This window comes from Sorex araneus, chromosome 2, assembly GCF_027595985.1.
Source record: "Sorex araneus isolate mSorAra2 chromosome 2, mSorAra2.pri, whole genome shotgun sequence".
Taxonomy (NCBI): domain Eukaryota; kingdom Metazoa; phylum Chordata; class Mammalia; order Eulipotyphla; family Soricidae; genus Sorex; species Sorex araneus.
The window spans coordinates 279,052,957-279,080,680 of NC_073303.1; the positions used below are offsets into that span (position 1 = coordinate 279,052,957).

Below are 27,724 nucleotides of genomic sequence, written 5' to 3' on the forward strand. Positions count from 1 at the left end.
GAAAGCAGCGACAAAAGGGGCTCTTCGGCCGTTAAGCAGGAGCGGCGGGGCCGGCCGCCCGGGGCGCAGGGGAGCGTCGGCGCGGCCCGCCAGGCCCTCCCGCCGCGCGCGCCGCCACGTGGGCCGAGGCCGCTTCCCGGCCCGCCCGGCGCCCGTGCAAGGCGGCTGCGCCCCGGCCGGCCCTCGCGGGGGTCCCGGGGCGCCGCTGGGCGAGAAGGGTCGCGCCGGGCCGGTTTCCTCACAGGGCGGTCGGCCGGGCGCCGAGGCCCGGGGCCGCGCGCCACATGGCGCGACTCGGCGGGGCTCCGCGTCGCCGACGCGGCTCCGCTTCACGGCGGAGCGCCCACCCCGGGCCGACGAAACGCGTTTTAAGCACAGATTTTTTTTTTTCTTTCCACCGGAACCCCAACGCCCAGGAGACGGGCCGGGGTCCGCCTGAGGGGGAGGGGCGGAGCGCCCGGGCGACTCCCACCCAGCAGGCGCGCTCCCGGAAGCCGTAAGTGGGAGAGCCGGGCATGCGCAGCGCCGACCCAGCTGGGCCGGCGGCGGGGAGGGGCGGGCGCGAGCCGGCTGATGTGTTTATCCGGTCTTCTGGGTGGGCGGTCAAAGCGCACGCGTCGGGGCGCCAGGCGGCGGCGCGGGGCAGGGGCGTGCGCATGCGCGGGGCGCGCCGGCAGCCCTGGGAGGGCGTGGAGGGGGCTCTTAGAGGAGAAGCAGGGGAAAAGGGAAGCGAAGGGAAAGCAGAGGGCGGGGGGAGGGGGGGCGAGTGTGCTCTGCGCATGCGCTCGAGCGCTAGCGACGACGGCGGCGGGGGAGTCTCGGGGATGACAGTGGCTTTGCCCGTTGGGGTAACGGTCGTCGTCGCCGGCAGGGCCTGAGGTGCTGCACCGTCCGCGGGGCTCCACCGAGGCCGCAGTAGCCCGGGCCCTACCGAGCTCTAGCGGCGCGTGGAGTCGGGGTGAGGGCGGCGAGGCACGGGGGGAGGGGCCTGCGGCGAGGCCGGGCCGTGGGTGCTGGGCGGCGGCGGGGCCTGGCGGCGTGAGCGCTCCCTGCAGCCGCGGCCGGGCGTGCTCCGTGGGCGGCGGCGGCCGTCGTGCTCGGCGGAGGAGGCGTCCGAGTGTGTGTGCGCGGCGCGCCGAAGATGGCCGGGCAGTGAGGGGGCGGCGCTTGTGCCTGGTGACCTCGGAGTGAGCGACAGAAGAGCGAGGGGCGCCGCGGCGGCCCTCCCGGGCCTGCTCCCCGCCCCCTCCCGCCGCCGCCGCGGGCCCGCGCACTTCCTCCCCGGCCCTCCCCACTCGGGTGGGGGACGCGCCCGGCCGCCGCGCCGCGCCGCGCAGCCTCGGGGGAGCGCCGAGGCTCTTCACCGCCGGGGGCCCCCCGCATCCGCCATGGAGAGCGCGGCGGCGGCCTCCGCCTGCCGCAACTGCCACCCCCGCCGCCGCGGCCGCTTCGGACACTAACTCGAGCGAGGGAGCCGACGCCCGCGCCGTTGTCCTTGCCGTCGCCGCTGCCCTGCTCGCCGGGCGCGGCGATGGAGTGAGGCAGGGCCCTCTGCCGCCCGGAGAGACGCGAGCCCGCCCAGCCCGACCCTGACGAGGCGCCGGCGCGCCCGGAGATGCAGCTCGCGCGAAGGCCGCGCGCCGCGCCGCGGGGCTAGACTGAGCCGAGCCCGGCCGCGCGCCCACGCCGCGCCCTCCGCGCCCCGCGGCCGTCCGGGACTCTCGAACTCTGCCTCTTTCTCGCACCCTCCCCCCACCTCCTTTTTTTTTTTCTCTTTTTTTCTTTTTTTTTTTTCTCTGCAAGTCTCAGGGACAGGAGGAGGGGCGCCACGGCCCCATGTGTGGGAGGATTGCTTCAGTTCCACAAACTTGCACGGATTTGGGTTACAACTTTGGCCCGTGGCTCGGCCCCGGTTCCCTCCGAATTGCTGCAAATTCGCCATTGTTCCCGGGCTGCTGGCAAAGTTGGAGCCGGAATTTCTTTTCACCCGGGAGCCGGCGGTGTCGAAGCGTCTGCAATGAACCCCGTGAATGCTACTGCTCTCTACATTTCCGCGAGCCGCCTCGTGCTCAACTACGACCCCGGAGACCCCAAGGCGTTTACCGAGATTAACAGGCTCCTGCCTTACTTCCGACAGTCCCTCTCGTGCTGCGTTTGCGGTGAGACCCCTTTGATTGTTTCCCCTTTCCCGTGCGTGCCTCTCCGACCCGCTCGCGCTAACGGGAACGGCCCCGCGGCCGGGTCGTTGGTGTGAAGCTTTTGTTCCTCGTGTGGTAGGTGCCACGGTTTCTGGTTTCGAAATTTCGCTGAACGATTTTTTTTTTTGGCCCGCCCGGCGTTACAGGAAGGTGAAGTCTTTTCTAACCGCTGAAGCGCCGCGGCTTGAACGTTTCAAACGGTCGATTTCGCCGTGGGTTAATTTCTTGGCATTTCTGACGCTCTTAAAAAAAATTAATGGCTTTGCTGCGCGTGCATATTATGACTTGATTTAAAAAATTTATTTTGGTGGGTGGAGCTAAGGCTGTAGTATGGGGCTCAGTGCATGCCTTGCATGGGCCCGATCCCCGTTCGATCCCCGGCACCGCATACCACTCCTGCCCCACCCCGGGGTGGGGCGCCGTGCTTCCGCGCGCCACCGCGTCCTTTCAGCAATTCATCCGCGGGCCGCCTGTGTTCTCTTCGCCAGGGGTAGCCCCCTCGGCCCCCCGCAACCTTTGCAACTAGAGCTCACTTAATAGTACCGTGGTAAAAGGTAGTTAAACCTGGTTAAATATGTACCGTGCCCGGCTTGCGTTTCCCCAACCCGGTATGATGTGTGGGCATAAGCCGATGTTAATGAACTTTGGGCATAAGTATCCAGGTCCCCAGGTTCTTCAACTAATAATTTTGACGGTGAACAGACTGATGGCACTTTTTGCTTGGTGGAATTTTTGTAGGATTGTTTCTTTGTGATGCTAATACAGTGTGTCTTGGTGTAGATGGTTATTTTAAGCGTTTTGATTGCAAAGATGTTCGTTTGTGCTGCGGGATATTTAGAAGTTATTTTTGAGAGTGGAATAATTGCCTGATCAAGTGTTTCAAAAGTGATAATTGGATTAACTGGCATACTCCTTTCTCTCATCTGAACTGAATGCCCCCACTTTAGTGCAGGGAATCAAATCCAGGGTCTCACACATGCGTGGCTGATGTTCTAACCACGTACCCTGGCCCTTGGATTGAAAATGCTAATTCACTTCAGATGTATCCAAGATGTTATGTATAATTTTGACACTGAAGGGGTTCCCAGAGGTGCATATTGTGCCTTATTCTTTGTACACTAGATACTTAACTTTCTACTCATTTTAGTAATTGAGGTAAAATATGGTTGAGTGCCACTGTGGCTGATAACCGACAACACCGTTATTGAGGACTTGGCCCTGAGCAAATCAGCAAACTGCCCTAGGCCCGGGTTTCTTTGTTTTTACCTTTCTGGTTTTTGGGCCACACTGCAGTGCACAGGGGCTCTGCCCCATTTCATGCTTGTGGTAACTCCTGGTGTTCTTTCAGATACTACTGGTGGTGGGGGATATGCAATTGGGGGCTTTTCTCATGCAAGCTCAAGATTGAGCACTTTGTGCTGCTCAGGCCTATTAATGTGTAAAAGGGGATCTTTGGTCTATATGCAAAGATTTTTTTTTTCCTTTAACTTTCACAAATAGAACGGTAAGGATTTGTATGATTCTGATTTTACCCTTCTCCCCTACCTACCCCCTTTTCTGTTACACCAGGTACTCAGGGGCTCTACCAGGCTCAGTGCTCTGGCAATGCTGGTTGGAGAGGTGGATGGTGAGGGAGATAGGCCCCCTCTCCTTTGCTTGGAATGGAATCCAGACCATTGTACTCATCATCTCCTTCCTCCCCCTTGTTCCCTTCACCCCCTTATGGAGTGCTTTCTCTATAGGTCTTGCCAGTTCTTAATACCTTCCTGACAGGAGATGGAATTGTTATAAATTGCTTTTCAATAAACCTTGTTTTTTTCCTTTTGACCATGTGGTTGGGGACTCCAGTCCAGGCCTCCATATGTAAGTTATGTACTCTTATCACCCGGCCTCCGGGTCACATTCCTCTGCCTGGGGCACGCTGTTGTGCTGGTGGAAAGGGAAAGCGCAGGGCTCCCTACACCGGCCTTGTAGAACAGCAGATGTCATAGCAGATAACCAAGATTCTGGTAAGTCTGCCTTTTTACTAGGTCCTCTCTTTTAAGGTTCAAGTGGTAGTTTGAGCCTTATAGATGCTTGGAAATTTGATACTTACCAGTAATCTTTATATCAGGTGTAATCTTAGCCTTAGCTGAAAAGCATGAACTTTTTTTTTGGGTTTTGGGCCGCAGTGGACAGTGCTCAAGAGTTACTCCTGGCTGTACTCAGGTGTCATTCTTTTGGCGCTCAGATTATATGAGGTGCCCTGCTGTACTATCGCTCTGGCCCTGAAAAGCATAAACTTTTAATAGGGCATATGCAGTCTTATTTCACAAAAGTAGTAAATATGTAAAATAATTTTCTTGATGTTGTAAATAAGGGGTTTGTTTCAACAGGTCCTTCAATATCTGACCCAGTCTTAGCCTTTTAAGACTTGTTATATTCAACTGCCTTTTTGCATAATTTATCTGGTTAAGTCAGATTGATGTGATTTGCCTTTTCAAATACACATACCTCTGTTCCTTTACCTTCGTTCTCTGAAGTTCCTTCTGCCTAAAAGGAACATTTCCTTCCTTCCTTCCTTCCTTCCTTCCTTCCTTCCTTCCTTCCTTCCTTCCTTCCTTCCTCCCTCCCTCCCTCCCTCCCTCCCTTCCTTCCTTCCTTCCTTCCTTCCTTCATTGTTTTTGGGTTACACCTGGCAATGCACAGGGGTTACTTTTGGCTTGGCGCTCAGGAATTACTCCTGGCAGTGCACAAGGGACCATATGGGATGCTGGGAATCAAACTCGGGTAGGCCGTGTACAAGGCAAACGCCTTACCCGCTGTGCTGTTGCTCCAGCCCCAGAAACATTTTCTAAAGTCTTAATTTATCAGCTGCTTTCTTCTCTTAGAGAAATCCTTTTTGTCCACTCCAGCAGAAAGTTCTGTCTTTTGAACCTCACTTTAAACTTTTGCTCCAGTCAGAAGCATTATTTCAGTGCAGTTTTAGTATTGTCTAAAATGCTGATGTCTTAAATACTATTTTTGTGTCCCTCTTGACCCACCCTCTCCTACCTGGTTAGTTGCTTGTAGGTGTTTATGACATCAGGAATGAAGTTGAGAATAGGTTGAGGGAGTTTCAGAAAGTAAAAGGCCTACAAACTTGGCAGTTAAGTTCAAATTTTAGCTCACCCGTTTTCTGTGTGGGCAAGTTGCTTTAACTTTTGGCCCTAATTTTCTTTGTTTACAAAAGGGGGTAATTACATATAAATTTCTAAAACCTTGTGTTTCATATGGGATTATTTTTAAATTGTGGGGGGGGACTTCTGAGTTCAAAAGTCTACTTTGGTGTCTGGAACACCCTTGGTCCAGAAGAAACTGAAGTGTCAAGTCATTTATTCTCAGGCCTAGATTATTGACTGGAACTACAGGTTTTGTTATCATTGTTCTTTGAAATGTTAATTAGTTGATTGCCCCCCTTTTTTATTGCTTTGTATACTAAAACCTGAAGTTTAGTGAACTGGATAGCAGTGCTCCAATTACTGTACTAGTTTCTAGGCCACTGAAACCAAGAATATCAAGACAAATACCAAGACTATCAAGACATGAATACTATTTTTATATGTCATTTTTTTCCTGTCTTCTAAATGATGGACTTGATTTATGATTTGATAGGCAGCAGAATTTCTTTCAGTGGTATGTGACTTGATTCAACTCTTGTTCTAGGAATTTAAATTTTTTTTTTTTCTTTTTGGGTCATACCCTGCAATGCACAGGAGTTACTCCTGGCTCATGCACTCAGGAATTACTCCTGGCGGTGCTCTGGGGACCCTGTGGGATGCTGGGGATCAAACCCAGGTTGGCTGCGTACTAGGCAAATGCCCTATCTGCTGTGCTATCCTCCAGCCTTGGGATTTAAAGTTTTTTGTTATCTTTCATTTCTTTCCCCCATAATTTTTTTTGCTTTTTGGGTCACACCCGGCATGCTCTGGGGTTACTCCTGGCTTTGCACTCAGGAATTACTCCTGTCGGTGCTGGGGGAACCATATGGAGATGCTGGGAATTGAAACGGCTTGCTTCGTGCAGAACACTCTCCTGTTGTACTATCGCTCCAGCCCTGCCCCTATAACTTTTTTTTTTTTTTGCTTTTTTTGGGTTACACCCTGCAATGCACAGGGGTTACTCCTGGCTCTGCACTCAGGAATTACTCCTGGTGGTGCTCAGGGGACTAAATGGGATACTGGGAATCAAACCCGGGTCGGCCACGTGCAAAGCAAATGCCCTACCAGTTGTGCTATCGTTCCAGCCTCCATTGTTAAGACTAAAAGCAAAATCTTATCATTGGTTTTTGCTACCACTCTTGACATGGGAGGGTAAGCGCCATGCTTGACAGTTACCTGGCTTAGCACATATTAATGAAATTACCTTTAAAACGGGAAAATTTAGGGACCAGTGAAATAGTACAGTGGTACTTGCCTTGCTGTCAGCACACCTAGGTTCAGTCCCATGCACCCCATATAGTCCCCTTTACCCTGCCAGAGTGATCCCTGAGCACAGCTGGGTGTGACCCAAAACCAAAAAAGTGGGGGGAAAGTTTCAAAACAGAACAATGTACTGTTAGACTTTTTATGTCATTTATTTGTACATATATACACACAAACACATATATCCATTAAATTGATCAAGTTTCCTGAAAGACTCATTTTTCTTTTATTTTCAATTTGTTGTCTGTGAACTCACGCTGGGAATTAGTGGTGATCCAGTTCTATCTAGAATTCTGTTTCTCTTTATAAATAGCAAGATCCTTCTAAAATAAAATTTGAGGGGCTGGAGCGATAGCATAGCGGGTAGGGCGTTTGCCTTGCATGTGGCCGACCCGGGTTCGATTCCCAGCATCCCATATGGTCCCCTGAGCACCGCCAGGGATAATTCCTGAGTGCAGAGCCAGGAGTAACCGCTATGCAAAGCCAGGTGTGACCCAAAAAGAAAAAAAAAATTGAATATACAGCTTGGAGTAACATTTTTTTGGTTTTGGCTACAACAGAAGGTGCTCAGGGGCCACTCCTGACTCTGCACTCAGAAATTACTTCTCGAGGGCTCTGAGGGGACTAGTATCTGGGATGCCAGGGATCAAACTGGGTGGATGCCCTACCTGCTTTACTATCCTTAGGGTGGTCCTAGGAGTAAAATTTTTTTAAAAAAACTACGCATCTTTTAGATGAAGGCTGAAAAGTTCATTTGACTAATCATACATAAGTGTTGTATTAATATTTCATATAGCTGGAGTTCATTTGATTATTTTGGGAAGGAGGTTGGCCCATACTCTGCTGGGGGCTGCTCCTGGCTCTGTCTCCCTGCAATGCTTGGGGACACCACCTGTCTAGTGGTGAGGTTGGTGCTGGGTATCCACATTGTGGTCAGCTACATGCAGGGTTAAGTGAGTCCTACAGTTCTGGTCATTTAATACTTAAGAGTTTATTATTTAAAGAGCTGGGGCTGGAGCGATAGCACAGCGGGTAGCGCATTTGCCTTGCACGCGGCCGACCTGGGTTCGATCCCCTGCATCCCATATGGTCCCCTAAGCACCGCCAGGATTAATTCCTGAGTGCAAAGCCAGGAGTAACCCCTGAGCATCGCTGGGTGTGACCCAAAAAGCCACACACAAAAAAAAGAGCTAAATTTTTCCATTATAGTAAACATAAAATTGACCATTTTCACCATATTTGTCTTTGGTTCAGAAGTACTAAGTGTATTTATATTTTTGTGAAACATTTTCAGAATTTTTTAGCGAGTTTGGGGAACATCATTTTACATTGTGTTTCTGAATTAAACTATGGGTTCCTAATAAATGGAATAAGTCTTTTTTTAATCATTGGTTGTTTATTTAGCATAATTTTAAGATTTATGTTCAGCCTTTCTTTGAAAGTTGAATAATATTTTCTTGTGATTTATTTTTGTTTTAACTTTTTTATTGAAGCACTGAGAAGTAGACCCTTACAAAGCTGTTCATGATTGGATTTCAGTCCTACATCCATCCATCTTTCAGTTCATCCCTCCACAGTGTACTTTTCCCAGCACCAGTGTCCCTAGATTCCCTCCCATTACTCCACACCCCTGCCTGCCTCTATGGCAGGTGCTTCTCTCTGTCTCTGTCTCTCTCCCCCTCCTCCCTTTCCCCCTCCCCCTCCCTCCCTTCCTCCCTCCCTCCCTCCCCCTCTTCCCCCTCTCCCTCCTTTTGGGCATGTGGTTTGCAATATTGATACTGAAAGGTTATCAAAACCATCCCTTTACCTACTTTTTATTTATTTTTATTTAAATTTTGGAGTCACTCCCGGCAACGCACAGGAGTTACTCCTGGCTCATGCACTCAGGAATTAGTCTTGGTGGTGCTGGGGGACCATATGGGATGCTGGGAATCGAACCCAGGCCAGCTGTGTGCAAGACAAACGCCCTACCGACTATACTATCGCTCCAGCCTTTTACCTACTTTTAACCCTCAGATCTTGTTCAGCATGATCATTCCCAGCAATTATTGTCATCCTGGTCTCTTTATCTTACCTACCCTCAACCCCGCACACACTTGTGGTTATTTCCAACCATTCACCAGTTCTCCCAGCCCCTGTTTTCCCTAGCCATGGATTATTATAATCTTCTACTATCTGTCACTGTCATCCCGTTGCTCATTGATTTGCTCGAGCGGGCATCAGTAACGTCTCTCATTGAGAGACTTACTGTTACTGTTTTTGGCATATCCAATACGCACGGGTAGCTTGCCAGGCTCTGCGGAGTGGGCTCCATACTCTCGGTAGCTTGCCAGGCTCTCTGAGAGGGGCAGAGGAATGGAACACGGGTCGGCCTTATGAAGGATGAACGCCCAACTGCTGTGCTGTCGCTCCAGCCCCTTTTACTATGTATTTTCTTTATATACCACAAATGAATGCAGTCATTCTATATCTTTCCGTATCCTTCAGACTCATTTCACTCAGCATGATATTCTCCTTGTCCATCCATTTATAGGCAAATTTCATGACTTCATTTTTCCTGACAGCTGTATAGTTTTCCATTGTGTAGGTGTGTCATAGTTTTCTTTATTCATTCATCTGTTCTTCAGCACTCAGGTTGCTTCCAGATTCTGGCTATGGTGAATAGTGCTGCAATGAACATAGGAGTGCAGATGGTGTTTCTGCTTTGTTTTTGAGTCTCCACGATATAGTTCCAGAAGTGGTATTGCTGGTCAAATGGGAGCTCAATTTCTAGTTTTTTGAGGAATGTCCATACTATTTTCCAGAAAGGCTGGACAAGCAGACATTTCTACCAAAAATGGAGAGTTCCCTTCTCCCCACATCTGTGCCAACACTGGTTGCTTTTTTTCTTTCTGGATGTGTGTCAGTCTCTGGCTTCATTGTAATTTATATCACTGTATCACTGTCATCCCATTGATCATCAGTTTCCTCCAGCAGGCACCAGTAATGTCTCCATTTGTCCTAGCCCTGAGATTTTAGCAGCCTCTCTACTCGTTCTTCCCAGTGGTGCCGCATTGGAAGCTCTTTTAGGGTAAGGGGAATGAGACCCATCATTGTTACTGTCTTTGGCATATCAAATATGCCATGGAGAGCTTTCAGGCTCTGCTGTGTGGGCAGGATGCTCTTGGTACCTTACCGGGTTTTCTGAGAGGGAGAAATAGACAATAAGAAGTCAGGAGCATTGTTTTATAGTCTCTGGATCTTGGCCACTGATGGGATTGCACCGCACAGGGGCAGTTTGGGTGTGGCTGCCAAGCTACTGGAAAATGGGGGATCTGGGTGGAGGAAGCCCAGTCCCCATCTGAGCAGTCTTGGAGATCTCAACCCCCAAGTCCCACACACCTAGGTTCTACATTTTATTTATCTAGTCATAGTGATGGACGTTTGTTTTGCTTATAGCTCTAGGTTATTGTGGATAGTGTTGCTTTGGACATGAGTGTACAAGTAACTCTTTGATTCTGCTTTTACAATTCTTTTGACTATATATCCCCAGAGAGGGGGATTGCTGGATCATATGGTAGTTCCATTTTTAACTTTTTGAGAACCCTCCATATTGTTTTCCATATTTCCAACTCTTACAAACCTAACTATAGAAAAACGATCCAATTTTTTAAATATTTTTGGTCACTGTATTTTTTTTTCTTTTTTCGGTCACACCTGGTGATGCACAAGGGTTACTTCTGGCTCTGCACTCAGGAATTACCCCGGCTGTGTTCGGTTACCATATGGGATGCTGGGAATCGAACCCGGATCGGCCGCGTGCAAGGCAAACACTCTACCTGCTGTGCTATTGCTCCAGCCCCCTATTTGTATGTTTTTTTTAAAAGTATAAGTCATTCAAAAAAAAAGTATAAGTCATTCTACTGGATGTCAGGTGATAACATGGTTTTTATTTGCATTTCTCTGGTGATAAGTGGTGTTTATAATCTTTCATAAAGAGTTGTTTTTGCTCATAGTAATGTATCATTTTGTATATATTTGGAGGAGGATCATTATCAGTATTCTTGAAAATTTATTATAGCACTAAATTTTTATTAACTACTTGTGAAGTGCTGAAATTGAAAGGTGAAAAAAGACACACTGTCCTAACCCATATGTTGCTCAGTCTTATGGGAAACCAGCAGTTACTGGATAAGGGCTGTTAAAGCTATTTCTGTTACAGCAAATCTCAGGTGTCATAATAGACTTGTAAGTTAACTTACAAGTTAACTTTATTACACATATAAATTTTCAACAGTTAATCATAAACAGATATTTTCCCCTTGCATATGATATGTTCTTGAGTAACTGCATCAAAGTTTGAGCAAACCTGGTTGGTATTAAAGCAGAATTATTTTTCCCTTGGGTCTTAAGTTCATTGGTTCTTTCTGAATTTGGAAGAATTCTTTAGGGAGCATTTACATATAAACTGCTAAGGAAGAACTATTTAGTGATTTGTCTCGGCAGGTATACGTATATTCCAAAATAATATATATTTAACTGCTTTTCCTGAGAAAAGTATATTTGCAGTTTCTCCTTTAATATTATATAAATTATTTTGTATTTTAATATTAATTTTCACTTGGATGTTTATGAAAAATGAAATTATTAGTGAAAGGACTCCCTGTATGCATTGTTCTTAATGCCTAGAGAGATGAAAAGAGATATTGTCCATTAGTCCTTTTCATATGATAAAATCATCTGAAAAGTTGATAGTATTTAAATAATGATTTAGGGCAAGGTGGTAACTGTAGAATTAAGAAGGAAAAATTGTTTTCAGTCTGGTAAAATTTAGAGTGTATGAGACTTGAGCTAGACCAAGGAGAATGGTGAAGTTAGTGGATATTTTCAGAAAGGCTTAAGGGTAAGAATAGTTAGCTTGTTTAGGCTGCAGAAAGTCAAGTTTATCTGTAATGAGACTTGTAGGAGAGCTCTGTTGTGATTACACAGGACCTTTTTGTGTGGGTAGCCTTGATACCATGGTAAGGAATATATTTACCCTTATATCTGACGTACGTTCTGTGTATTAAATTGAATTGTACTTCCATCAGAGTCACCCAAAGGACTTAATATTCAGATTTCTAGTTAGACTGAATAGGGATCTCTGGAGCCTTGTATTTTATATTTCAAACCCCTCTTTTTGATAAGGGATTTTCAAATCACTTCCAAGCATTTGAGAAAGCAGCTTTTTTTTTTTCTTTTTCGGTCAAACCTGGCGATGCACAAGGGTTACTCCTGGCTCTGCACTCAGGAATCACCCCTGGCGGTGCTCAGGGGACCCTATGAGATGCTGGGAATTGAACCCAAGTCGGCCGTATGCAAGGCAAAAGCCCTACCCGCTGTGCTATCGCTCCAGCTTCCGAGAAAGCAGCATTTTAAGTAGGAAAGCAGTATGATTGAAATTTTATTTATTTTTTTGGGGGGTCGTTCAGACCAGGAGGTGCTTAGAGGTTATTCTTGGCTCTGCACTGAGGAATTACTCCTGGTGGTACTCAGGAGACCTTACTTAATGTCAGTGGTCGAATGTGAGTCGACTGTGTACAGGTGCTCTGTCTATTTTAATATTGCTTCAGCCCTCAAATTCTATTTTGAAAGAAAAGGTTAGTTTAGTGATTAAAACAGACTGATTACTGGAATAGGTTAAACCCCGATCAGGGGACAGCACATAGCATATGTATCCATATAGATGCCTGGATAATGATAAGGATTGAAAAAGGAACAACATAGGAATATGAGGGGAAAAGTTACTCCTCTGACATTTAATAATATTTTTTTGATGTGCTAGGAATTAAACCCAAATAAAAGGCAGTGCTGGGGCTGGAGCAATGCACAATGGGTAGGGCATTTGCCCTGCACGCGGCTGACCCGGGTTTGATTTCCAGCATCCCATAGGGTTCCCTGAGCACTGCCAGGAGTAATTCCTGAGGCAGAGCCAGGAGTAACCCCTGTGCATTGCCAGGTGTGACCCAAAAAGCCAAAAAAAAAAAAAAAAGCAGTGCTAAGAAAGAGAAAATAAGTGATCAAAGTATATCTACACTTTCAAAATAATTTGCAAACACTTATTTGAGGCCACCCTTTCCCCATCAATAACAAAAAGGTTAAAAAACATTTTTGATTTAAAAATTAGAAGAATTTAAGAAACTTTTTTGTTTGTTTTTGGGCCATAACCGGTGGTACTTGGGGTGGGCTTTTAGCTGTGTGCTAGATCACTCCTGGTGGGGGAGCCCATGGGGTCCTAGGGGTTTTGGGGATTGACCTCTAGTTGAATGCATGCAAAAGGGAAGCACCCTAGCCAATGTACTGTCTTTGAAAACATGTTTTTCATTTGAATTGATTTATTTTTTTGAGGCATGTATTTGCTTTTTAATTGACTATTGAAAGAAACCATGTGGAAGATTAAAGGAGCATTTTATAGGTGTTGTTTATTAAGCAAAACAAAAAAAAATTTGAAGAAAACCAGACCTGGGTCTACCAAGAGGAAAATTGGTGCTATTTCTCTGATCTCAAATTAATTTCTCTTTGACTTGAGCTTTTTTTTTTTTTTTTTGTGAAGCATGATTGTTTTTATTGAAGAAAATATACGTAGATGTTAGGGGAGAGAAAGGAATACGTGAACATGAGCTAGTGGAGGCCGTATCCTATTGCTCCTGTCCTGACAGTGCTGTCTTGACCTGCATCTGATGGTATGAGGATGTGAGGGCATCAGGGCTGATGCTGCTGGGGATAGAACTCAGGACCTTGCACATGGTCTAAAACAGTTCATTTATCTGTTATTTGTTAAATTATGGAGTGATAGCGTAGTGGGTAGGGCATTTGCCTTGCACGTGGCCAACTGGGTTTGCTTCCTCTGCCCCTCTCAGAGAGCCCGGCAAGCTACTGAGAGCATCTCGCCCCTGCCCGCATGGCAGAGCCTGGCAAGCTCTCCGTGGTGTATTCGATATGCCAAAAACAGTAACAACGAGTCTCGAGACGTTACTGGTACCTGCTTAAACAAATCGATGAACAACGGGATGACAGTGACAGTTATTTCCCCTACCTTCTAAGCAGTGTTCTGGCGCTTGGAGGCTATTCCTGGCAACACTTCATCAAATGGACCCCACAGTTCAGTGCTAGGGCTGGGTGATGCAGTGCTGCTTGCGACTCACTGGTGGTGGGGTTTACTGGGGTACTTAGAACAGTGTGTTGCAGGGGAATGTGGTGTTGAGTATCTAACTTGGGGCTTAGGCATGCTAAGCATGCACCCCTGGCTTCTGAACTCTACTCCCAAACCCCCATCTGATCTTTTTATGGTGGCATCAGTTTTGTTCTAAAATGAATCCAGAGATCATTTCAATCAATGTATGTGTCTAGAAGGTACCTAATCTGGTATTAAATGTTTAAAACATTTTGTTTCTTTTGTTTGGGGGTATAATTTTGGCACTCTAACTCAGATATAAAAAGGCTTGAGAATTATGTGGCAGAGGCAAGTTCTCTAGTACAGCACTTGCTGAATGTATATCTGGTTTCCAGAAATTATTTAAGTGATGATAAAAAGCCAGTTAACTACTAATTTGGAAAAGATTGAATGGATGAACATTTGTGAATCTGTAGGTTATTATTTGTATTATTATTAAGACCCTATGTAGAACTTTTTTTAAAAATTTTGCTTTTTGGGTCACACCTGGCAATGCACAGGGGTCACTCTTGGCTCATGCACTCAGGAATTATGCCTGGAGGTGCTTGGGGGACCCTATGAGATGCTGGGAATCAAACCCGGGTCCGCTGCGGTGTGCAAGGCAAATGCCCTACCCGCTGTGCTATTGCTCCAGCCCCTGTGGATCTTTTTTTAAATGACAGAGAGAATATATTCAGCATTTAGATTGTACCTTGACAATGCTGCCAAAGGCTGAATCTGTGTGAATGGATTATGTATCAGTCAGATTGTTATTCTCATACCACAAGAATCAAGTATATATTAGAGTTGATTTTTAAAATTTTTTAATTTTTGGACTCTTTGATTCTCAGGGTTACAGGCTCCACACTCAGTAATTACTTCTGGCAGTGCATGGATGGGGGTGGGGTTGGCATGGGGGAGTGTCTATACAGGATGCCAGGGATCAATCCTGGGTCAGCTGTGTATTGCTCTGGAAAAGTTTTTTGATTGAAAGTAATAAATTTTTTGTATTTTTGGTTGCATCTTGTGCTCAGGGCCTACTCGGGTGCAAAGGGACCATACTATGCTGGAATTGAACCTGGACATCCTGCAGCCACAGCAGGCACTCAGCTCGTTGAGCTATCTCACTAGCCTATGAATATGTAATTCTGTCTAAAAGGTCACAAATGGAACCCAGTTCAATTTAATCCTGAGTTTTATATGTATTTACTTGTATTCATGATACATATTTATGTATTTAATACGTTTAATACATTCAATTAAGAATTTTGGTGCTATAAACTTCTAGGTTGTATGTAGGCTGAACTTTGTTGGGATCTTTTTACTGAGAAGTCAGCACAGTGCCACAGTATTGGCTTCCATAGCCTATATTGAAACATTTTAGATTAACTTAATAATTAAGATCTGAACATACAGAATTTATGTAGGATTCCAGTGGCTCTAGAATTTTGCAAAACTCATGTGAGATTTATAAAATCTTTGATCCTCACATGACTACTTATAACAGCCTTTTTGTTCTTACGACCCCATCTTCCATTATTGACAGTTCATGTTCTTGTTTTTTCTTTTCTCAAAAAGATTGCCTCTCTTTTTAAAAAAAAGGGGAGTTCTCCCAGGTGGACTCAGACAGCACTTCTAGTGGCTCTGTAATATTAGGAGATCATATAGTGCTGGACATCTAAGCATTTTACTGTCTCCCTGTTCCCTTATATCTGTGTTTAATCGTGGTTTATAATCTGCTTTAGCCCAAGTGAAAAAAGCTAACATTGTTAGATGCCTTGAAGAAGTAGAATGGTGCTGTATAAACAAAAAGATCTCATTGGTAGATAGTGTATCTATTTTTTCCACTTCCAGTAAGTAGCTTTGTAATCTTAATGAAAGTCCGTTTTGTTGAAAATGAAGTCATGGAAAATAAAATACCCTTGATTTCCAAGGTCACTTCTAAGACTAGTATACTCTATCTGTTACACATTTATTAAGTTCTGGTTTAATGTACCAACTCTGACTAGAGTTAATGGGCTGGAGAGATGGCTCACAAGCTAATAATAAGCCCTGCCTTGCATGTAGGAGGCCCAGATTCAATCCTCAGCATCACGTGATCCCTTGGGCATTTCCAGTTGTTTCTACCCTTTTAAGCCCCCCAACCACCACAAAAATTTAGAAAGTGGCCTTCACTATGTGATACCTTAGTGGTGATGCAGATTGTGATATGTATATGATAGAATGTGCACAGTGCTCTTTGAACAAAATGAGGGGTAGAATTTAGGAAAACCTTTTGCAAGTCCTATTTGAAGAATAGTTTTCCATATAGGAAGGAAGAAGGACATTTTAGGAAGAACAAATCATAGGAAAAAATAAGCATACCATGTTTTGGAATGATCGGTGGTGTGAGAATGGCTTATGGAGTTACAGAGAAAGCTTTCTAATAATAAGGGGAGAATACATGGGGCCTCTGTCTGAAAGGCCTTAATATGTCATTCCAAGGACTTTGTAGCCACTTGACCAACCAGGGAAGGACTGGAGACACAGTGCTGCTTGTGCTCAGTGGTACCTGCTGGAGGGCCACACTGACCACCCCAGTGGTGCTGAAGTGTGATGAAGAACTTGATTTCCTTAGGTTCTGGGAATGCTGCTGGGCTTTGGGGAGTGTCAGAGCTCCTTGGGAATTGTCCTTGGCTAGAGGGTCACTAACTTCACTGCTGCCACCTTTCTCAGAGTAGCCTGTTTCCAAAAAGTAGTCCTTAAAAAGTTTACGCAGGTGGGGGCCGGAGCAATAGCACAGCGGGTAGGGTGTTTGCCTTGCACTCGGCCAACCCGGGTTCGATCCCCGGCATCCCATATGGTCCCCCAAGCACTGCCAGGAGTAATTCCTGAGTGCAAAGCCAGGAGTAACCCCTGAGCATCGCTGTGACCCAAAAAGTTAAAAAAAAAAAAAAGTGTACGCAGGGCTGGAGTGATAGCACACCAGGTCGGGCGTTTGCCTTGCACGTGGCCGAACCGAGTTCAATTCTCAGCATCCCATAGGGTCCCCTGAGCACTGCCAGGAGTAATTTCTGAGTGCAGAGCTAGTAGTGACCTCTGTGCATTGCCGGGTGTGACAAAAAAGAAAAAAAGTATATGCTCCCTCTGATTCCTCCAACTTAGAATAGTACCACAGAGCCGACTGATTCAACTATCAGAACTGAACTAACATTTCTCTATCTTGTTATTTTTCTCTACAAATGATAATCATAAGAGCACCTCAGTAAACTTTTTATTTTTTATTTCTTTTTTGCTTTTTGAATTGCATCTGGTGATACTCTGGTTACTCCTGGTTCTGCACTTGGGAATCACACCTGGCAGTGCTCAGGGTACCATATGGGATCCCTGGGATTGAACCCGGATTGGCCATGTGCAAGGCAAACACCCTACCCTCCAGCCCCCACCCCAGTAAACTTGACTGTGTTCCTGATAAAAGTTGAAGATACTCTGCAACATTTGAGTGTGCCTTTCCAAGATCACTGTACAGCTTGGCACCGTTCAGTCAAATGTTTTGTAATGGCTTAAGTTACCCTGTGTTGAAGCCCAAAGCTTCAGACCAGTGTGACTTACCTTGCAACATGGGTTCTTTCTGTAGTTTGTAAAGCTCTCGCACCCATTCTTTATCTGTATGTATATGTAACTATAGATAAATTAAACAATCAGTAAAATTGGGCCATTTGGGAATGAATGCTGGCAAAAAGTATGTCATGTAGTTCAGCAGTAAACTTAGAAAATTTTCTATTTAAGAACCTAAGGGCCGGAGAAATAGTAACAAGAGAAAGACACTGAAGTTGTATGTGGCTGGCCTTAGTTTAATCCCTGATACCAAAGATAGGCCCTAAGCACTGCCAGGAATGATCCCTGAGTGCAGTCAGGTGTAGCCCCCAAATGAAACAAAAGTTCTACGTTTTAGTGGTGTTGGCAGGGTGGGGGTGTCCCTTCTGTTTGGGGCTGCATGGTGCTGGGGAATCAAACCTTGGACCCACATGGCAAAGAATGTGCTCTCTAACCCTTTTATCCATCTTACTCTTCTTAAATTTATTATTATTTTTTTGCTTTGGGGCTACATGCAGCAGTCTCCTGGCTCTGTGCTCAGGGATCACTCCTAGAAGGGCTTGATGACCGTAACGTAGTGCTGGGAATGGAACCTATGTTGGGTGAAGTGTTAATCTCCGGTACTATCTCTTGGACCCCTATTTTTAAGCTAGCCATTTGGTGTTATTATTTCTTTAGTTATTATTAATAAAATTAAGGGAAACCTTACAGAATTAAAGGAGTAAATATCTTTTATCTTTGCCTTAGGAGTTACTGGTAGTTTCAAATTTTCTAATTACTTTTGGTATGAGTGTTGGTAAGTAAATTAATATGTTGGTGAAAGGCTCTTGTGATGGAAAATTTACTTTATTGAATGAGTATGTAGAAATGTATCTTTTATGATATTTCATGTTACTGTTTCTTTCTTTCTTTTTTTTTTTTTTTGCTTTTTGGGTCACACCTGGCGATGCACAGGGGTTACTCCTGGCTCTGCACTCAGGAATTACGCCTGGCAGTGCTCAGGGGACTATATGGGATGCTGGGAATCGAACCCGGGTCGGCCGCGTGCAAGGCAAACGCCCTACCCGCTGTACTATCGCTCCAGCCCCCATCATGTTACTGTTTCTTGTTTTCCTCAACATCAGAGGGCTGGGGCTGTGGAGAAGATTAGCATAAAAGACTGGAACTTAATGCAATCTGTATTTAAAAATACTTAAATTCATTAATTTCATTAGATCTTATAATGGTATTGAAGTTGCCCAAGAAATTGTACTCTGAGTGATTTATACCAGTATTTTTTTTTTCCCAAAAAAACAATCCGTTACAGTGAAATCACAAAGTTGTTCATGATTTGGTTTCAGGCATATAATGCTTCGGCACCTGTCCCTTCACCAGTGTCCTCCCATTCCTGCCAACTCCATTTGCCCCCCACCCATCAGACCATTTGTACAAGAGGCTCATATACTTTTAGCTCTTTTTTTTTTTTTTTTTTCTGTTCTGCTTTAGGGTCCTGGGGTATATTCCAAGAAGTGAAGTTGCTGGGTCAAATGGAAGCTCAGTTCCAGGTTTTTTTAGGAATGTCCATATTGTTTTCCAGGCGGTCTGGGCCAGTCGACATTCCCACCAATGAGAGCCCTTTCTCTCTGCATTCACACCAACATGGGTATTCTTGTACTTTTTGATATATGCAGGTGTTTGTGTTGTGAAGTGATAATCTCTTTTTGATTTGCATCTCCTTGATGATTAGTGATGTAGATAATTTTTCATGTGCCTTTTGTCCATTTGTATTTCTTAAAGTTTCTGTTCATCTCTTCTCCATTTTTTCATCATGTTGAAATTTTTTTCTTATAAAGTTCCACCAGCAGTGCTTTATATATCTTCTGACATTAACTCCTTATCAGATGAGTACTGGGTAAATAAATTGCTGTCTGTGGGCTGTCTTTGTATCCTGGTCCTGTCCTTTGAGGTGCAGATTTTTTTCTTTTCTGGTCACACTTGGAGATGCACAGGGGTTAAGTCCTGGCTCTGCACTCAGGAATAACTCCTGGCTGTGCTCAGGGGACCATATGGGATGCTGGGAATCGAACCCGTGCAAAACAAACGCCCTTCCTGCTGTGCTATCGCTCCAGCCCCAGAGGTGCAGATTTTTAGGTTTAGTCCCATTTGTTCATCTTTGCTTCCACTTGTGTGGTCAGAAATGTTTCATTCTTTTTTTTTTTTTTTTTTGCTTTTTGGGTCACACCCAGCGATGCTCAGGGGTTACTCCTGGCTTTGCACTCAGGAATTGCTCCTGGCAGTGCTTGGGGACCATATGGGATGCCGGGGATCGGGGATCGAACCCGGGTCGGCCGTGTGCAAGGCAAACGCCCTACCCGCTGTGCTATCGCTCCGGCCCCAGAAATGTTTCATTCTTAATGATGCCTTTAGCTTTAATGATATGAGAGTTCTGGTTATACTTTCCTCTGTACCTCAATGGATTCAGGTCTCATATCATGGCCTTTAATCCACTTTGATTTGACTTTTGTGCATGTTCATTATTTTTGCACAAGAAATTGTACTCAGTCATTTATACCAGCATTTTCCTTTTTTACACCTGTAGACCTGATCCACAGAGTGGCATGATTACTACTGATACTATATCAGTATTCAGAGATGAATTCATATATGGGTTTGCTTTGAAATATTGAAGAACAGAAAATAGGTTGATGAAACAAATGTGGCATAATCTTAATTATTAAATCTGGTTGTAGGTATATGGCTAGTACTATTTTCTTATTTTGTATATTTGATTTCTCTAGTGAAAAATTAAGACCAGAGGCTAGAGTGATAGCACAGCGAGTAGGGCGTTGTTTGCCTTGCATGAGGCCGATCCGGGTTCAATTTCAGCATCCCATATGATCCCCTGAGCATGGCCAGGAGTAATTCTGAGTGCATGAGCCAGGAATATACCCCCTGTGCATCGCCAGGTGTGACCCAAAAACCAAAAAAAAAAAAAAAAAAATTAAGACCATTAAGAAATCTATATTAAATATCTTAATTACTAAGTTATTCCCTTACATTTCCAGAATTATTAATGTGATAATCTAAAACTAGATTTCTCTTAATTTATAATTGGCTGATTTGGGGCTTGAGAACAGGGCAAATAATTAGACTTAATAGCTTTTTTATTTGCTTTTTGGGTCACACCTGGCGATGCACAGGGGTTACTCCTGGCTCTGCACTCAGGAATTACTTCTGGCGGTGTTCAGGGGACCATATGGGATACTGGGAATTGAACCCCGGGTTGGCTGCATGCAAGGCAAACGCCCTACCCGCTCTGCTATTGCTCCAGCCCTCTTAATAGCTTTTAAAAAGGATGTGTGAATTGAATATTTTCCTTGCCTTTTTTAGTTTGTCTAGGTTCAACATTTAAGTCAACAGTTCTTAAGCTTGAGGGAAATCGTATCCTTAGAGTCACTGTCACTTTCATCCCATTGCTCATCGATTTGTTTGAGCGGGCACCAGTAACGTCTCTCATTGAGAGACTTATTGTTACTGTTTTTGGCATATCCAGTACGCACGGGTAGCTTGCCAGGCTCTGCCGCGAGGGCTCGATACTCTCGGTAGCTTGCCGGGCTCTCCGAGAGGGGCGGAGGAATTGAATTCGGGTCGGCCGCGTGAAAGGCGAAAGCCCATCTGCTGTGCTGTCGCTCCAGCCCATCCTTAGAGTAGTAGGTATTAATAACAAAATCCCAGCTCTAAAATGTCCCTTTTCTTTTTCTTACTGTAGTACCTGCCTTTGTAGTGGTATTTGTCAGGTATAAAGAGCATTCTCTATGAAGCTTTTTTTGTTTTTGCTTTTTGGGTCACACCCTGGCACGCACAGGGGTTACTCCTGGCTCCTGGTGGTGCTCGGGAGACCATATGGGATTCTGGGAACCCGGCTTGGCTGTGTGCAAGGCAAATGCCCTACTCGCTGTGCTATTGCTCTAGCCCCTCTATGAAGCTTTTGAGAGTTTCAAAACAACTTTTATTATATAAAAGAAGGTGATTTCTGTAGATTCAAAATTCTGGGCAGTGTAGAGAGGAAATATTTTGTTGTGAAGTCTTAAGTTTTTAAATGTTGAAGATAGACCTTTTTTGGTTTGTTTTTGAGCAACACCAGGTGGTGCTCAAGTCTTACTCCTGGTGCTGTGCTCAGGGATCACTCCTGGGTATTCTTGGGGAACTGTGTAAGGTGCTGTGGATAGAACCATGCAGCTGTGAACAAGGTGGGGACCTTTCTGGTACTGTCCCTCTTCTCAGATCTGTAAATTATGCATTTGAATGTTTTTTTTCCCCCCTTGCACTTGAGTGCTTGACTATATGGGACTTGATCTAGTTAAAGTAAGTTAAACCCTCCCCATCTTTCTCCAGGTTTTATATAATATTCTAGGGTTTTTCCATTGGTCTTCTGTGAGCTCCCAGCATATTTCAAGGGGGCTATGATGTTAGATTAGGAGGCAGGTCATAGAAAGGAGGGATGGGACACATGAAGGAAAAATGGTTTGAAAGGTATCAAATCCCAGGGAAAGTTTAAGAAGCACTGGTACCGCTGGCAAGTATATCACTGGCAAGTGATATATTTGTCCCTTGACTCAGATTGTCTGAATGTTTTTTAGCTACAAATTCTAGTATGGTTTCATGTCTTTATTAATTATGGGAATAATCCTTTTTAATGAAACATTTCTAGGTTTATAGTTAATTTGTGGGGTGGCCCCGAAGTGGTAACAAGACCTAGGGGCTGTTCTACGGTAGTCAGCCAGCCAAGTTTGTGCTTCAGTCTCGGGCTGAAGGTTGTAGAACTGGGGACTCCAGGTCCAGTGCCTAGGAGGCCATGTGGTACTCGAGTTGAACCTGGGTTGGTCCCATGCCAGGCATACAGCCGAATCCCTGTACTGTCCACCTTGAGCTGTAGTTAATTTTTATTTATCTATTTTTTCCTTTTTTGGGTCACACCAGGTGATACTCAGGTTGCTCTGCATTCAGGAATTACTCCTGTTGGTGCTAGCGGGGACAATATGGTATTCCGGGAATGAAATCCTCGTTGGCCTCATGCAAGGCAGAACTCCCTACCCGCTGTACTATTGCTCTGGCCCCTGTAGTTGACTTTTAATGGAGTACGTTTGCAAATTTCACTGGGCTGTTGTTGGAGCTACCTTCTCCATGCCTGATTTCTAAATCATGTGACCTATAAAAGAAAATAGGTGTTGCTTTGGCTTCATTACTTTTGATCCCACTTGTCTTGCTTGGTAACCCGCAGGAGCTTTTGCTGGTTTAAGTGTGAAGATCTTAAAGGTGGATTCTTAAAGTAGATCCTTAAAGCAAGGATGTAGTTGCTTTCTCATTCCTGATTGTATATGTAGGTTATCATTTGGGAGATGTCAAACTGGAGGAGCATTTTGACCTTCTTATTTTCTTTTAAATTGCTGTACTTGTATATTGTATCTTGTCAGGAGAATTTGAGTTCAGTATAATGCTATTTTGATTTTTAATTTTATTTTGCTAAAAATAGAGGTGACTCCTTTATGTGCTTGTGGGCCATGTATTGAACTGATGAATTGAACTCATGACTTCCCACATGTCAAGTATGTACTCTGCCACTTGAGTAATGTCCGGAATATAAAGCCATTTAAAACATTTAAGATGTTGGGTGTGTGACTCAGCAGTAGCGCACTTGCCTCAAAGTGTGTGAAACCCTTTGGTTGAAGTCCCTGGTACTGAAAAATAAAAAAAATGCAGATTTTTAAAAATAAATCTTTTCCATTGTCTTTGTATCCTGATAATTCTATAGGGGAAAAATTTGAGTTTAATATTATGTGATTTTTAAAAAATAAATCATAGTCTTCCCTTATTGTAATTGCATTTTGATTTCTTTTCCTTAGCATATAATTAGTGTATGTGCAATAAGATGGTTTATTATTTTTTTCTAAAGTTCTCAAAACTGTTTCTCTGGCAGCCGGGACTAAAAGTAAGTCTCTCTTAAATGATACCCTTTTCATAGTGATTAACACAAAATGATTTTTGTGCAATATGTTGTAGAATTATGTTGCATTACTTTGAGGTCCGGAAGGTTTTAAGCCTATTTTGTTGAGTGACAAACTAGACTTTGGGAAGAGGGTAAAGAAATGGTCATTGACATATTCTTGAGGGGAGAAACACAGAATCAGAGAAAGATTCTGGCTTAGGTAAAGGAATAGGGAATGTGATATGAAAGTGAAATGAGCTATTGAGTACATTTGTTTCTTGTAAGATAATATTTTTGTTACCTTGTCTGGTGAGTTTTAACTCATCTAAATTTGTAATAGATTATACTTTGATCTTTATGAAATTTTAATTTATTTCATTAAAATCATTGCTTTCCTTTTTCCCTCTTAGGACATTTGCTGCAAGATCCCATTGCACCCACCAACTCCACCTGCCAACATTATGTCTGCAAAACTTGCAAAGGCAAGAAAATGATGATGAAACCGTCCTGTAGTTGGTGCAAAGACTATGAGCAGTTTGAGGAAAATAAGCAGTTAAGCATCCTAGTGAATTGCTACAAAAAACTATGTGAATATATAACACAGACTACATTGGCACGGGATATAATAGAAGCAGTCGACTGTTCTTCTGATATTTTGGCTTTGCTTAATGATGGATCATTGTTTTGTGAGGAGACAGAAAAACCCTCAGATTCATCCTTTACTCTGTGTTTGACACATTCCCCTTTACCTTCAACCTCAGAACCCACAACTGATCCTCAAGCTAGTTTATCTCCAATATCAGAAAGCACTCTCAGCATTGCTATTGGCAGTTCTGTTATCAATGGTTTGCCTACTTATAATGGGCTTTCAATAGATAGATTTGGTATAAATATTCCTTCACCTGAACATTCAAATACGATTGATGTATGTAACACTGTTGACATAAAAACTGAGGATCTATCTGACAGCCTGCCACCTGTCTGTGATACAGTAGCCACTGACTTGTGCTCTACAGGCATTGATATCTGCAGCTTCAGTGAAGATATAAAACCTGGTGACTCTCTGTTACTGAGTGTGGAGGAAGTACTCCGGAGTTTAGAAACTGTTTCAAATACAGAGGTCTGTTGTCCTAATTTGCAGCCCAATTTGGAAGCCACTGTATCCAATGGACCTTTTCTGCAGCTTTCTTCTCAGTCTCTTAGCCATAACGTTTTTATGTCCACCAGTCCTGCACTTCATGGGTTATCATGTACAGCAGCAACACCGAAGGTAGCAAAATTGAATAGAAAACGATCCAGATCAGAAAGTGACAGTGAGAAAGTTCAGCCACTTCCAATTTCTACCATTATTCGAGGCCCAACATTAGGGGCATCTGCTCCTGTGACAGTGAAACGTGAGAGCAAAATTTCTCTTCAGCCTATAGCAACTGTTCCCAATGGAGGCACAACACCCAAGATCAGCAAAACTGTACTTTTGTCGACTAAAAGCATGAAAAAGAGTCATGAACATGGATCTAAGAAATCTCACTCTAAAACCAAGCCAGGTATTCTTAAAAAGGACAAAACAGTAAAGGAGAAGATTCCTAGTCATCATTTTATGCCAGGAAGTCCTACCAAGACTGTGTACAAAAAACCCCAGGAAAAGAAAGGGTGTAAATGTGGGCGTGCTACTCAAAATCCAAGTGTTCTTACATGCCGCGGCCAACGCTGCCCTTGCTACTCTAATCGCAAAGCCTGCTTAGATTGTATATGTCGTGGCTGCCAAAACTCCTATATGGCCAATGGGGAGAAGAAGCTGGAGGCATTTGCTGTGCCAGAAAAGGCTTTAGAGCAGACCAGGCTCACTTTGGGCATTAATGTGACTAGCATTGCTGTGCGTAATGCTAGTACCAGCACCAGTGTAATTAATGTCACAGGGTCCCCAGTAACGACGTTTTTAGCTGCCAGTACACATGACGACAAAAGTTTGGATGAAGCTATAGATATGAGATTCGACTGTTAAATCAGTGGGTCTTTAAACCTACCTCTGGTAGGGAAAATAGCTACAGTTTTACGGCAGCTATGGTTTTGTTGGTTTAACTTGCCGGAGCTCCTGCATATAGATCACTTGTATCAAGTGTTTTCATTGCTAAGTTATATGTGTTAGTGTCGGGGAAATAGTTTGCAGATAATGGAGGAGTAACCCTACAACTATATGTCCTTAGTTCTTACAGAACCTCATAGTTTGAGAACAAATGCTGATGCAACTGATTTATACAAAATGAACTTTGGCAAGGAAAATAACATTAACCTCATTGTTTATGGTCATGCTTTGTGCATAATCAAAGTTTATGATTAAATGTAAGAAGTGGTATCTAGTCAGTCCATAAAGATTGTGCAAAGTTTTGTGGAAAAGTAGCCATTACTTTTCATTTACTGTTCGGGAAACTCAGTGTTGCCTTAGGATGCCATTGATGTTTCTCTTGTTGAAAAGCTGATGTGTCCAGCACAACCTTTGTGCTGACATAATACCATTTCCGATCATGAAAATTGGCTACTGGTGTATGTAGCAGTTCTTAAATCAGCAGTATTATGAAAGAAAATTTGCCCCTCATTAGAATGTTGAAGAAATCTGTCTTTTTAAAAGTGAACAGACTGAAATTCTGTCAGACTGCAAATGTCTAACTCTTTATGCTACAGAACTCTTCTGAGTTTATTCTAGGGACAAATTCAAAATCCTTCACTTGGAGCAATGTTCTAATTAAATGAAGTGGAGAAGAGCAGTTTTATTCTGAAGGTAATTAGACTATAGATGACATTAAAATTATTTAAAAAATAAAATTATTAAAATGTTTTAATTAGAAATTGGGATTTAAAATTATTTGGAATAATGCCCCCATATGTATCCAGATTTATGCATTATACGTATTGCCATTGGCCATTTTGATTTTTTAAAAATTTCCTTGAATAGTTTGCCACTTTATTTTGAATATGCTCCCCCTTATTTTTTTAGGGTGCTATTCTTATGAAGGCTTTTTATAGAAGCCTAATAAAAAATGTTTTTTTATGAAGCCTGTGCATTTGGGTAGGTTTGAAGCTAGGAAGATTTTCTTTAGAATGCTCTTTTGCATGTAAAGCACAAACTGTTTGAGTTTCAGTGCGCTTCTTCCTATGGGGAAGACAAGTGAGTCACATTCTGTTAAAGGGAAATCTAGTCAGTTGCTTGAAAGAGCACAGTCCACACAAAACAAGGGCTGACTAGGTTGGAAAGAAATGACCTTATGATTTAAGAGTTGCTGCTTTGACAGTGCTTAAAGAAAAATACTGCTGGAAAAGATACAATTTCTACTACGTTCACCATCTCATGAGATCTGGCATATGTTGAAGTTATGTTTTGATTTGGCACACAGCATGTTCAATGATGGTTACTCGCCTAATACAAGACATGGAGAAGAAACCGTTGGACACAGAGCAGATGACACCTCCTTCTGTTTTGTAGTGTATCCTGGTGTCATTTTCTGTGAATGTGGTCAGGTAGAGTTGTTTTTGTTGTTGTTGTTGGGCTTTTTTTTTTTCTGTCTTTTTTGGTGGGGTGGGGGTGGGCTAAAGCCATAGGAAGAAAAATGTGATGTATGTGTCCAGTATGTACTATTTTGTTTTTTTGTTTTGCAAGAAGAGTTGAACTATTTTTGATAACAAGAGTAAATGGTGGAAAATGCTTCTTAGTTGTCTTGTCTTTATTTGCTTTCGAAGTTTTGGAATTTTATTTAATTCCTTTAAGTGTTAGCAGTGTCTTAAGAAACATGTATTTGCCTAAAGTTTGTAACAGTTTTGTGTTGAACCCAGATGCTCTGCTATATAAATTTGTAAATCTGTTCTTTATTCAATAAGAATCGCTTAAAAAATGGCTAGAAATAAGATTGTATACTTGGATGATTAGGTATATTTTGCAACTCTCCCAAACTTCCCTACCACTCTTAAAATTCACAAGGTACTTTATTGCTTCCCGGGTTTGATAATTTTAGATTTGTGTTTTGATGCATGGGAGGTTGGCAATATAGACACAGTAAAAAATTAATATGTGAGGGCCTTGATTCTTCTGTAATATTGCAATGAGGAATTCAGGTTGTTCTTAGCACAAGTTTCTCTTTTTTATGCTGGTATTCTCACTGCCACATTTTTTGAAACCTGTATTACACCTTTAAACCTATCAATAAATGTTAGTTTTCTAATTCTTTGTTGTAGAGTACTTAGGAGTTTGGGATAGCATGTTCTGAATGACCTATATTGGGGAAAAGTAATTAGCGCTTTATTACACTGTTTTTCTTTATATCATAAGTTATATAGGAATACAGATCAGTGCAAATTATTACTGAAGTACCTGGACTAATAT

At 43.6% G+C, this 27,724-nt stretch overlaps 1 protein-coding gene across 2 annotated transcripts; it reads left to right on the forward strand.

Annotated features, from left to right (window-relative positions):
* Positions 1–278: 278 nt before the first annotated feature.
* Positions 279–27,563, forward strand: MSL2 (MSL complex subunit 2). Of its 2 annotated transcripts, none has more exons than XM_055126128.1 (2): positions 279–496; positions 23,763–27,563. In XM_055126128.1, the coding sequence occupies exon 2, from the start codon at positions 23,843–23,845 to the stop codon at positions 25,352–25,354; it is 1,512 nt and encodes a 503-aa protein (XP_054982103.1). In that variant the 5' UTR covers positions 279–496; positions 23,763–23,842; the 3' UTR covers positions 25,355–27,563. The 2 variants fall into 2 exon arrangements, with proteins under 2 accessions (XP_054982103.1, XP_004603014.2); XM_004602957.2 differs by lacking the exon at positions 279–496 and adding an exon at positions 1,780–2,159.
* Positions 27,564–27,724: the final 161 nt, after the last annotated feature.

Excerpts from the sequence above, each read along its gene's own strand:
- MSL2 (XM_004602957.2), top strand. The coding sequence starts at position 2,018 with ATGAACCCCGTGAATGCTACTGCTCTCTACATTTCCGCGAGCCGCCTC. Across the intron at positions 2,160-23,762 it reads CCTCTCGTGCTGCGTTTGCG|GACATTTGCTGCAAGATCCC; the intron begins GTGAGACCCCTT and ends TTTCCCTCTTAG.